This window comes from Marmota monax, unplaced genomic scaffold, assembly GCF_021218885.2.
Source record: "Marmota monax isolate L192 unplaced genomic scaffold, Marmota_monax_Labrador192_F-V1.1 WCK01_AAM20220418_F8-fsc00038, whole genome shotgun sequence".
Classification (NCBI taxonomy): Eukaryota; Metazoa; Chordata; class Mammalia; order Rodentia; family Sciuridae; genus Marmota; species Marmota monax.
In genome coordinates, this window is record NW_026692498.1 from 2880336 (window position 1) to 2891390 (window position 11055).

Here is an 11055-nt window from a genome sequence, read left to right on the forward strand (position 1 = left end):
GGGGGGGGGTGCAAGCGGCACTGAAAGGATGCAGCTGAAGCCATGCAGCTGAGTTCATCTCAAAATGCTCTCTGAGGCCTGAACACTTCAGTGCCACTTCATCTAGCTTTAGTGTTTAATGGCACCACACCAGGGGAGGAACACACTGCGGTCTTAGGGAAATAAAGAAAAACAAGTTAAGCCAGAGGCCGACTCAGCTCCCCAGGACTGGGGCCCACAGCCCAGCATGCTGGACACCCCCAGGGGGCCGCTGGTCACTGCAGCTGTGCCAGCAACAGGAATGTCCTGATCTTGAGGAACCAACTCCACAGGGTGGCTTCTATGCTACCCACTGAGCACGGCACCTGCCCTGCCAGACCTCAAGCTCAGGACCCTGGGCGAGGCTCCCACAGTCCACTGTCCCATGGCACCACATGCCACCACATGCCACCACACGCCATGGGGGGTGGAGAACACCCTGACCTCGGAGCACAGACCCTAGCGGCAGGGGCAGCAGCTGGTACTCACTTGCTTGGGGCCCGCAGGCCTCACCCTTGTCACAAGGGCGACCCAGGAGCGCTTCTATGTGCCTGAACCACCGAGCCACGTGGAGGAGCCTCGAGTCGGCGGGCAGGGCCGAGAGCTGCCTGAACACGTCCACATCTGCCTGAGAGAGTGTGTACCCCTGGACATAGCTACGCGTGCTGAGGTGCTCGTCCAGGGCCCGCACCCTGGCTGCCTCGTCACTAATGCTCAGAATGGACCTGTAGTCGGCAGCTGCAAAGACAGAGGGCAAAGGACATCAGGCAGAGGACATCTGACGCCAGGCAGGCAGGTAGAGGGCATGCAATATGAGGCAGTGGACACAGGACATCTAGCAGGCTGGCAGAGGCACATGACACGAAGCAGAGAACATGTGACGTCAGACAGGTGGGAGAGGGTACACAACATGAGGCAGAGCGCTGATGACATGAGGCAGAGGACACAGGGCATCAAGCAGGAGAAGACTGCTCCGAGCTGCTGGGCAGGAGTCAAAAGAGACCCACGTGTCCAAACCCTTTCCTGGATGTCAACCATCCACAGGCGGCAGAGGTGCAGGGGCAGCATGCGGGGCAAGGCGGTGGGGGAGGGAGCTGCTTCCCTGCTGAGGGGACAGCAGCGTGGTGCGCTGACCGCCCTGGGCTGTGCACTTCAAGACAGTTCACTGCTACGGGCTTTCACCTCTATTTATTTATTTTTAAGTTTATTTTATTTTTGGTGCTGGGATTGATCCCAGGTGCTCCACCACCAAGCCACATCCCCAGCCCTTTCTAATGTTTTACATTTCAGACGGGGTTTCACTAAGTTGCTGCGATTAGACTCAAACTTGCAATCCTCCTGCCTCAAGTCCGGAGTTGGTGGGATTACCTGGTGTGCCACTGTGCCCATCTCACCTCAAATTTTAAAACTCACGACAGAAAAGGAAAGAAAGAAAGAAAAAAAAAAGCCCAGAGCCCTTTCTCACAGCAGGGCCTCTCCCTGCAGACAGTGGGGATGTGTGTGGGGGACAAGGCATGGGTGAGAACCCTGAGCTCCCGGCACATGCTGCCATCACCCACACCCCTGTACCAAGATGACCAGAGACATCATGGCTTCCAGCACCCACACCCCCAGGATGACCCCAGCCTACCTGAGAATGCTTGGGCTGCCAGAAGGTACACTTCTAGCATGGTGGCCCAGCCATGCTGGCCCTTCCCTAGAGCACTGACTTAAAAGACTGCACCTGCTGCCACTCAGGAGTATCTCCAAGGACCAAGCACTATGCCTGCAGGAACCCCCAGGAGGGCACCGTGGCCAGCTCACCCAGCAACTTGGGCCTGCACACTGGCCAGCCCCCTGTCATTTTTCACTTGCACCACTTAAGCCGCCTGTGGGAGACCAACCTTACATGTGACTGAGTCACACTCCCCAGCTGGGTGCTGAGGCACTCAGTCAAAAAATGTGGCAGAACTTTTCCTACCCTTCTTGGGTTCGGTGTCTCGGGCATGCGTGTGTCTTTCTACAGCCCCATGGGTGGAGCTATGCTCACCTGTTCCTTTGTAATCTAACCCCTTGCCCTGTTCAGGATAGAATCTTCCACGGAAATGCCTTGTATGTGTCCCCTTCTCTTACTGTGCCCTTGGGTGTGGCCTACCCAGGTGTCAGTCAACCTGCTGACAGTGGACATCATGAAGATAGACTCAGCCCCCTGAAACCTGACCCCTTGCCTCATTTGAATAGCTTCTCCTCAATAAAAGGGGTCAGCGCGTGCTCTCGCTCTCTCTCTTTCTGCAGACCATTAAGGTCAGAGGAGCCGTCACAGCGACCCCAAAGAGAAAAGGTATTTGTGTCTCTTGTGTGGTTATTTCGTGCAGCCCAGTTAGCCCAGTTCAACTGGAGTGACCCCTGAGCCTTTTAGTCACAAGAACAGAAACCCAGCAGCCGCCTTCCCTCCACCCTGTCCTCCTTGCTGCAAGCCTCTGCTAAATAAAAACAGAGCTCTCAGCTGTTTCCTAGTCACCGAGGAACTGTAGCAAAAGTCTGGGTACATCAACCTTTGACATCAGGGCCTGGGGATGAGGAGCTGCCCCAAACCCAGGCTCCCTAAGCAGAGGCAGAGAAGGAAAGTGGCGCCAGCCAGGCCCCTAGGCCAGAAAACTGAGCCTGTGCCAGTCCCTGAGGTGAGCCACACCAAGCCCAGCTCCTCCTGGTCATCTCATTTGCCAAGGGCTACAGTGGGAAGAAGACTAGGCTCATTCTCTTCACACAGACACCTTGTACCTGGCAAAGAGCTCAGGTGCTGAGCACATGCCCAATCACCTCTCCCCATGCTGCCCAGCTGCCTAGCCTGTGAGGTCACCTGGGTCAGTGCACGATGCACAGCAGAGCAGCCATGGGGAGGGGAGATAACCCACAAGCAACACTGCACCCCTTGAACTTGTCCCTCCTTGCTCCTCCACCTCGTGCTTGCTGTGCAACCCAGAATCAAACCATGGTCCTGAAAAACAGCACGTGTGCGAGGACACTGCGGGGGCACAGGCCTCTCTCCACATGTTCTGCCATGGAAGCCCTTCCCCCAATTCCTACAAATGGAACTTTCTAGAACACGAAGGTACCAGTGAGGATGGGCTGAAATGAAGCGCAGAGCTGTGGTGGCAGAAACCACCCGACAACTGGGCTGCATCCTCCTTCCAGGTCCTTCCACAGCCAGTGCCCAGCCCCCAAGGCTGCAGCAGGGGTCCCAGAGCCCCAGCTCCTCCTCTGCAGGGACGGTGTGGGCACCAGGTGGAAAGCCCCCTTGAACTCTCCGTCTGGATGCTGTACTCACAAGGCTTCCCAGAAACACGCCTGCTGGTGCCAGGGCCAGTTCTGCAGGTGCCGACCCTCCCTGCTTTCCTCCAGTGCGCAGAGCCACACCCACGGCCCCTGCTCCCTGCAGCAGATGCCTAGGGTTAGGTGCTCTCTTCAACCACAGAGCTGCAGCCCTGGGCAGACTGTCCTTCGGACAGCCACGTGCAGCCCACCTTCAACTGTGCTGAGACCCCAGGCCCTCACCTCGGCTCCACCTCTCACCTCAACTCCCCAGTGGCAGACACCAGCCCCACAGCACAGCCCAGCCCTTCCCTGCTGAGAAGCAGGGGCCACATCACCACCTGCTCTAAGCCTCACAATGGCCTCCCTCTGGTCATATGGACCCTAACTGCTGCACTTAGGGGGACACACACCCCCAGATGCCCCCAAGCTCCTCGCTTTCCTTGGAGCTTGGCTGGGGTCAGCCTCTCCTCTGGCTGAGGACTCCCTGCTCCAAATGCCCCTGCCCGAGGCCTGGCCCAGCTGCTCTCCCTCCTCCAGCAGGTACCTCTTAGGATCCAGACACGGGCTTTGGGGAGCAGCCCCCTTGCTCCAGGCCCTGGGCAATAACACTGGAATTCTGCGTACAGTGAAGGAACTGCCTTCCGGGGTGGGGCCTGCCAGGCAGGCATCCCTTTCCCCAGCTACACGGGTCCCTGCTGGGGCAGTCCTGAGGACGGCCAGGCCAGGGCCTAGATGAAGAGGAGACTGGAGAACCTGGGCCTGGGGCTGGGGCTGGGCTCAGCTCGCCCAGCGCGTGCCAGGCCTTAGTCTGATCCTCAGCACCACATAAAAACATGAATAAGTAAAAGAGAGGTATTGTGTCCAACTACAGCTAAAAGATAGATATTTTTAAAAAATCCTGGCACGGAGCAACTTCCTTCCAGAAACTTCTAGTTCACCCGGATCTTTCCCCGACAGCCCAGCGGCCTGTTAAGTGGCACCACAAGGGGACAAATAATGAGGATGGTGGGAACGCGAGATTAAGAAAATAATTCTATAAAATGAGCCCACTGTACTGACCCCCGCGTGCTTTCTTAGCCAAGAAGATGTCTATCTGCAGCCCCACCTGCCTGAGGGACAGGAAATGTCACCATCCTCAACAAACTGAGGCAGGGGGCAGAAGGCCTGGCAGTCAGTGTAGGTCCTGAATGCTGGGGGTTGAGAGGTGAGGGCTGGTCATCCAGGGAAGACAAGGGGTGGCTAACAGCTGACCTCCAGGACCTCACTCCCGCCCTGTTCCTGCTCCTTCCTGCCCTTAGGCAGGTACAGGGAGAAGAAAGAGAAGGAGGGGGTTCTGAGGTCCACAAAGAGCAATATGCACCCCACCCCACCCCCGCAGCACAGAGGTCTGCCACCTCTGTCCCTCTCTTAAATAAAACTTGCTTTCTATGCTTGCCTCCGCATTCTCAGGTGCTTAATTGCCAACCCAAGGAACAAGGAGTATGGGCACCAGCAGTGGTCCTGCTTATGACAGAGATGCAGGTCACTAGTGACACATCAGGGAGCCTGCCTGAGCTCTGTCCCCAGGGCTCCAGCGTCCACTGGAAACTACTCCCCTGGATCTGACCCTTCACTCAGGGCTAGTGTGAGACACAGAGATGGGCTCAGCCATGGTGACAGTGAGCTGAGCCGGAGGGTCCCTGGGGCATCCCGGAGCAACAGCACACAGGTGGCTTTGGGTCCTGCCCACCTCCCCACAGCAGGCACATGCAGGCCCTTCTCACACTCCATGCTCCTGGGGACAGCGGCGACTACAAGGACTCCCCCAAACAGGGACAGCAGCACTCTCTAACAAGCAGAGTGACGAGAGACTCGGTTGCCTTCTCCCTGTTCTTCAGATTGTCTACACTGATCCATGAGCACATGGCACTTTTATGGGAAAAACCTGCACCGTGTCCCAGTGACTGGAACAGCCTTAGAGCACTAAGGAAGATGCTGCCGGAGGCTCTGGGAGGCCCTGGAGACGGTCGCCTCGGGGCAGGCACCTGCCTTCCTCCGGTGTAAACCACCCTACCAGCAGCCACCTCGTAAAGCTATGGAGCAGTAAGTGAAATTACACTTTTAAAATGTTGTAAAACTGCCTGGCACACGGCCAGCACCCAGCTTGCCATCATTATCATAATCGCTCCTGCATTACGATGATGATCATCATCATGGCTCATGGCCATGATGGGCTCATACCCTCAGAGAGCTCCTAGAGGCACTTCCGGGATCACACCTCCTTCCTAAATGCACCCTGTGGAGCAGCCCAGACAACATGGGAATTAGGCCAGTCCCTACTGAGAGAGAGTCCCCTCAGGCTGGCAAGGCAGCCAGGGACGCTTCCACCAGGCTGTTTGGCTAATTATGGAAGCTGCATTTGGGTGTGGAGGAAACAGAATAGGCCAGCTTTCACAGGGGGTGGGCCTGAGTCAGACCCTCATCTGATGCCAGGTGAGACGGGAACCCAGGGAGCAGGCAGAACTCCCCCACCTGGCACCCACACACCTCTGCCCAAATTCCTGCTCTGTCTCCAGAGGAGGGCTGTCCACCACCAGGCAACAAACACATCAAAGGACAGAGGATCTGAGGGTGGGGATGTCCCAAAGGTGGACGGTGACTATCACAGTCTACACTACTGGAGTCCTTAGAGAGTACTTACTAAGCCACATGAATTGAAACACTGGCACAGGGACTGAGCCAAAATCACATCACAAAACCCACATTCCTCACATGCAAAGGGCCACCCTCCCTCTCGCTCTTCCCATCCACCCTTAGGCTTGCGCTCTCTGACTTCTGCTCCTGCCGCCGGTCCCTGGAGGCTCACCCTGCCCTTCAAACCAAGGCCCATCCCCTGCAGCATCAGCAGGAGCTGGGACTACTTAGAAGGAAGCCACATACTTGGGCCCGCCTGAGACCTGCCAGTTGGAACCTCTGGGGGTGGGCCCAGCAAGTAGCGCTTAAACAAGCTCCCACAGCACCCTGTGCTTGCCCCAGTGCGGTAGGAACCTGGAGAGGCAGATGGGTGGCCCACTAAATGCAGAACCTGTCCACAGGTCTGTGCTCAGCACACCTCCTGGAGGTCAGCCTCGACCGCCAGGGTCTGCACCTTCCCGAGCTCAGCCCTCCACCTGCCAACCCCGCTGGAGCTGAACTCTTCACCCTGTAGGTATACCTCCCACACCCACCGCAGATGGCTCCCTTTCTGTAGATGCTCCCCTCAACCTCCAGGGCGCCTCCCTCAGCTGCTCTCTTCAGCCCCCACATATTTCCCATGGGGCTTCCCCACCCCACCAGCAGCTCTCAAAAAGGGGACTGGAAAACACTAACCTTTGCGAATCCTGGGGAGGAGCGGTACATGTCCCCTGCTCCCACCGCCTCGGAGACAATGCAGCCCACTCCAAATCCAGAGCCATATCCCACACCAAGGGCTCCCACCTCGCACCTGAATGGTCACTCGTAACAGGGTGACTCCCAGACATCATCTCTCCCCAGGGAATTCACTACCACCTTCTTCACACACTGAGACAAGCAGGGATGACCACAGGGAGGTACCACACAGGTGCTGGAAAGGCTAGGTATTCACCATGAGTGCCCTTCCTCCTAAGATCCTATATACTTGGGATCATGGAATCCTAAGGTTATTGATTAGCAAATATTTATGGCCTATAAATAGGTACATTTCACTCTGCTTTGGGAAGCAGAGAAGCACGAGAGCTCTGTTTTGCCCACCTTACACTCAGACCTGGAGCCTCTGGTTACTCCAAACAGCAGGCACCAAGGCAGCCCAGCACATCCCGCTGCCCTCAGCCTGCCCAGGAGAGCCTGGTTCTGCCTCTGGCTAGCTAAGACACTGGGACCTCTCTGGACCTTGACCTCTCTGGACCTCAGGGTTCCCATCTGCACAGGAAAATACAACAGTACCTACTGCAAAGAGCTGCTCTGACGTCACAAGGGAGGACAGACAGGTGTTCAGGACAGCGCCAGTACTGACGCATGCTGGGAAGTACTGGTTGGGTTGATTGCGAAGACCCTTTTAGTTAGATTTTGTAACCAAAGCGGTGACCTGAGTCGGCAGGAAAAGGCCCTGAAATGGGCTGCATCCACCTCAGAGGCCCTGGATGGGCCGCTGTTGTAGGCCCTGCACAGAGCTGGCCTGCACGGGGGCTGCAGGAGAGGCTGGACCCACCAATCAAGAGGGAGCAGCACATGTGCTCAGTCAACTTAGGGAAGACAGTCCCGAAACGAGGAGCTCCCTGAACAGTCTGGGAAGATGGTCACTTTCAAAGAACCAATCTGGGGAATAAAAAAACAATCCAAAATGGGAAACACACAACCTTGAGAATGTCTCTGTTTGAGACATGAGGTCTTCATGACTTCATTTTATTTCCTCTTTCTGAGGCTCAGCCCACGGAAGGGTCTGTGTGTGGAGTGGGGCGGGCAGTGCACCAGCCATGCTATGGCCCTACGCTTTAGGCTGAGGAAGCCCACCTGCTGTCAGACATCTGGGGTTCATCCCAACTGACAGAGCCATCTCCAGAAATAAGCCAAATCCCTCAAGGTCTGCAAGCCTAAAGTTCTGGAACAACTAAAAAATAAACAAATAAGAAACAAACCCAAACACCTCTGTTATGGTTTGAATGTGAGGTGCCCCCAAAAAGCTCATGTGTGAGACAACGCAAGAAGCTGTAGGGGAGAAATGATGGCGTTATAAGTTTTAACTGGTTAATTAATCCCCTGATGGGATTAACTGAGTAGAGGCTAGAAGTAGGCAGGGTGTGGCTAGAGGTGGAGGGTCATTGGGAACGCACCTTTTGGGTATATGTTTTATATCTGGAGTCTCTGCTTCTTGATCATCATGTGAGCTGCTTCCCTCTGCCACACTCTCCTGCACCAAGGTTCTGCCTCACCTGGAGCCCTAAGGAGTGGAGTCAGCTCTCTGTGGACTGAGACCTCTGAAACCATGAGCCCTCAATAAACTATTCCTCCTCTATAATTATGCTGGTCAGGCCTTTCAGTTACAGTAGTGAAAAAACTGACTAAAATACTCTCATTCTACCACTTAGTTTCACAAATGAAACACACACACACTTTTATTTAAAAACTAAAAACTAAAGACTTGGGTTCCACATATTACATGGCATGTCGTAAGACCTTTATATCTCTGAGCTCACTACCCACGGCTCTCTCCCAGATGGACACCATCACTTTGTGCTGTTGTGAGGAGGCACAGAGCTGGGACCCCAGCCCTGCCAGGTGGGCTCTAGGGATGAGCACTTAGCCTCACTGCTGTTCTACAGGAGTCTGGGTGGACCTCCAAAGGCTACTGACTCCGGGGCGTTTGGAGGTGGTGCTGGAATCCAGGCACGCCAGCTGAGTGGAATGCTGCATAGCTCTGCCACCAGGCACAGGACAGGCAGCCCTGTCATCTGGGTGCGCCATTGGGTGTGAAACATGGGTTTCCTAGGTGTTCAGGTCCACCTGTCTAGAACCAGTGGAGGAATAAGGAATAAGGGATATCACAGAATGGACTCTCAGGAATAAGGGATACCACAGGATGCCACAGAAATTTTGGTATGTCCTACACTGAGTCAGGGAGGGGAGATGTCAGAACTCACACCTACTTTTTGCCAGCAGAAAGAATAAAACCTATGCCAAGAATGTTTCCCTTGGAAAGTCTGCTCCGGACTGTAAGGATCTGGGGCCACAGTCTCTATTCTTTCCAGCACCTAAATCTTACAGAAGGAACAGTGAGAAAAGACCTACTGCTTGTCAGAGATCTGACTGCCAAGGCTCTGGTCTGGTCCTGCTGATGTGACTGACCCAGGGAGCTGACAGAGTCCCCCCACCCCAGCCTCCTAGGTTGGCAATAAAGTGGGCAGTAATGCTCTGATGAGGCAGATCCCAATTGTGACTGCTGGCTCAACCCAAGATGAAAGACTTGGTAAACCCCAAGCTGTTTTATGGTGTGTACATGTAGCTCTGGCTTCCTCTGCCCCACTTCCCTGAGCACCAACCTCAGGTGCCCTTCCACCCACCCGGCTGGGCAGAAAACCAAAACAATCCTTGAGCCTTTGCCTGCCCCCAGATTCTAAATGGGGTAGGAGGAGATGAGGTCTGGTTCAGGCACCAGCTAGAAACAGACTGTCTGACTCTAGGCCACCTCCCCAGTTGGGTGTGCAAGGAGACTTCCCCCAACCCAACTAGAAAACTGAGACTGGGGACAGAGTGGCTTCACTAGCTGGGGTGGGTGGCTGCCAGGCTGGTGCTCCCACCTGAAAAAAATCCTGTGGACCACTCCTCAAAACTCAGACCCCCACTGCCAATCCCAGGGACCCAGTGCCCTCAGAACCAGGGACTGGCCACTGCTCCCTCAGGACTACTGCTCACCCCTGGAACCCACTGCCTGCCCTGGAGACCCCCATTGCTCTTACGGCCTGGTCACTGCCTACCTTGAAGACCCTCGGCCCACTCCAGGCCCCATTGCCCTCAGAGCCCAGGTTGGACACTGCCCACTCCATACCCCACCACAGCCCGGCTGAATGCTGCCCGCCCCCCCCCCCCCCGGTTCCCTCCTCTCAGAGACCTGATGCGCGTTGTCCACCCAGACTCCCACCACCTTCAGAGTCGCGGCCGGACGCTGCCCACCGCAAGCCCCTGACCTCACCGCCCTCAGAGCCCCGCTGGACGCGGCCCGCCCCGGACCCGACCGCTCTCAGAACCCTGCTGGATGCTATCTGCCCCGGAGGCCCCCTGCTCTGAGCCCCCGCTGGACACTGCGCGCCACGGACCCCCTGCCTTCAGAGCCCCGCTGGACGCTGGCGCACAGGCAGTCAGTCCCCTCCGCGCGGGCCGCGCCACTCACCCTGCTCCCCGGAGGAACCTGCCATCGCTGGGAATCCCGGACCCGTGGCCGCAGCGACTGACGCTTCCCAGAATCTGATGCAACCGCCTCCCCGGAAGTCCCGCCCCCGACTTCCGGACCGCCGCGTCGCTAGGCAACGCGCGCTCCGACGCCCCGCGCGCGGCATGCCGGGAGACCCCAAGGAGGAAGGCCAGCGTGGGCGGGCAGAGGGCAGCAGGGCGTGGCCCGCAGTGGGCAAGACGGGGCTTCTGGCCGCCGCGGCGTTGGGGAGCGGGCGGCGCTCTGCGAGTCCTCTGTCCGGTAAAGCCGCAGCCTGGTGCAGTGGACGGCACCACGCTTTTCTGCCCAGCACGACCATAACGCACAAACTGTCCATCCTTTACTCAGGTCAATAAGAAGTCGAATTAAATCACGAGTGCATGGACACACAGCCCGTCCATCCCCTCAACAACGCCCCGGCTCATAAAAGGGGAGCACTCAAGTCAGGCACTGACCAAGGCCGAGGTTTGAGGCACCGTCTCGCCTGGGGTTCCTTCAATACCAGCCACAGCGCTAGTCTGATTGGAAGACGGCCAGGAGGCTCAGCCAAGCCAGAGAACTGAGCCTCTATCGCAAAGCGAGTCTTTCCCTCCGCTAGAGTCACCTGAGGCTCTCCTGAGGTGATGCCCAGTTGATCAAAAGCACTTTTAAGAGACGTGGACATCTTCAGTCTTCCAGGACAGCCATAACTAGAACAGATGACCCCTCTTGCTTTCAGAGGGAAGGGCAATCTCTTGCTAGTGATTTCCTCTTTGTAGAGGGACATAAACAGGTGTGGGTAACCCCCACTTTGGGCCTTCGACTCCTGTGCTCAGGATCTC

The 11055-nt window shown here is 56.5% G+C and overlaps 1 protein-coding gene across 2 annotated transcripts in view; it reads right to left on the reverse strand.

Annotated features, from left to right (window-relative positions):
* The window catches only part of Cars1 (cysteinyl-tRNA synthetase 1), a 54550-nt gene extending 44258 nt beyond the window's left edge, over nt 1-10292 (reverse strand). The window contains exons 1-2 of one of the 2 annotated variants that reach the window (XM_046444894.1): nt 10196-10292; nt 508-756 (exon numbers count right to left, since the gene is read on the reverse strand). In XM_046444894.1, the coding sequence (XP_046300850.1) occupies nt 508-756; nt 10196-10220 (274 nt within the window). In that variant the 5' untranslated portion in view covers nt 10221-10292. The remainder of the gene's footprint in view (nt 1-507; nt 757-10195) is intronic. The other variant, XM_046444895.1, reaches the window with a different exon arrangement.
* Nucleotides 10293-11055: the final 763 nt, after the last annotated feature.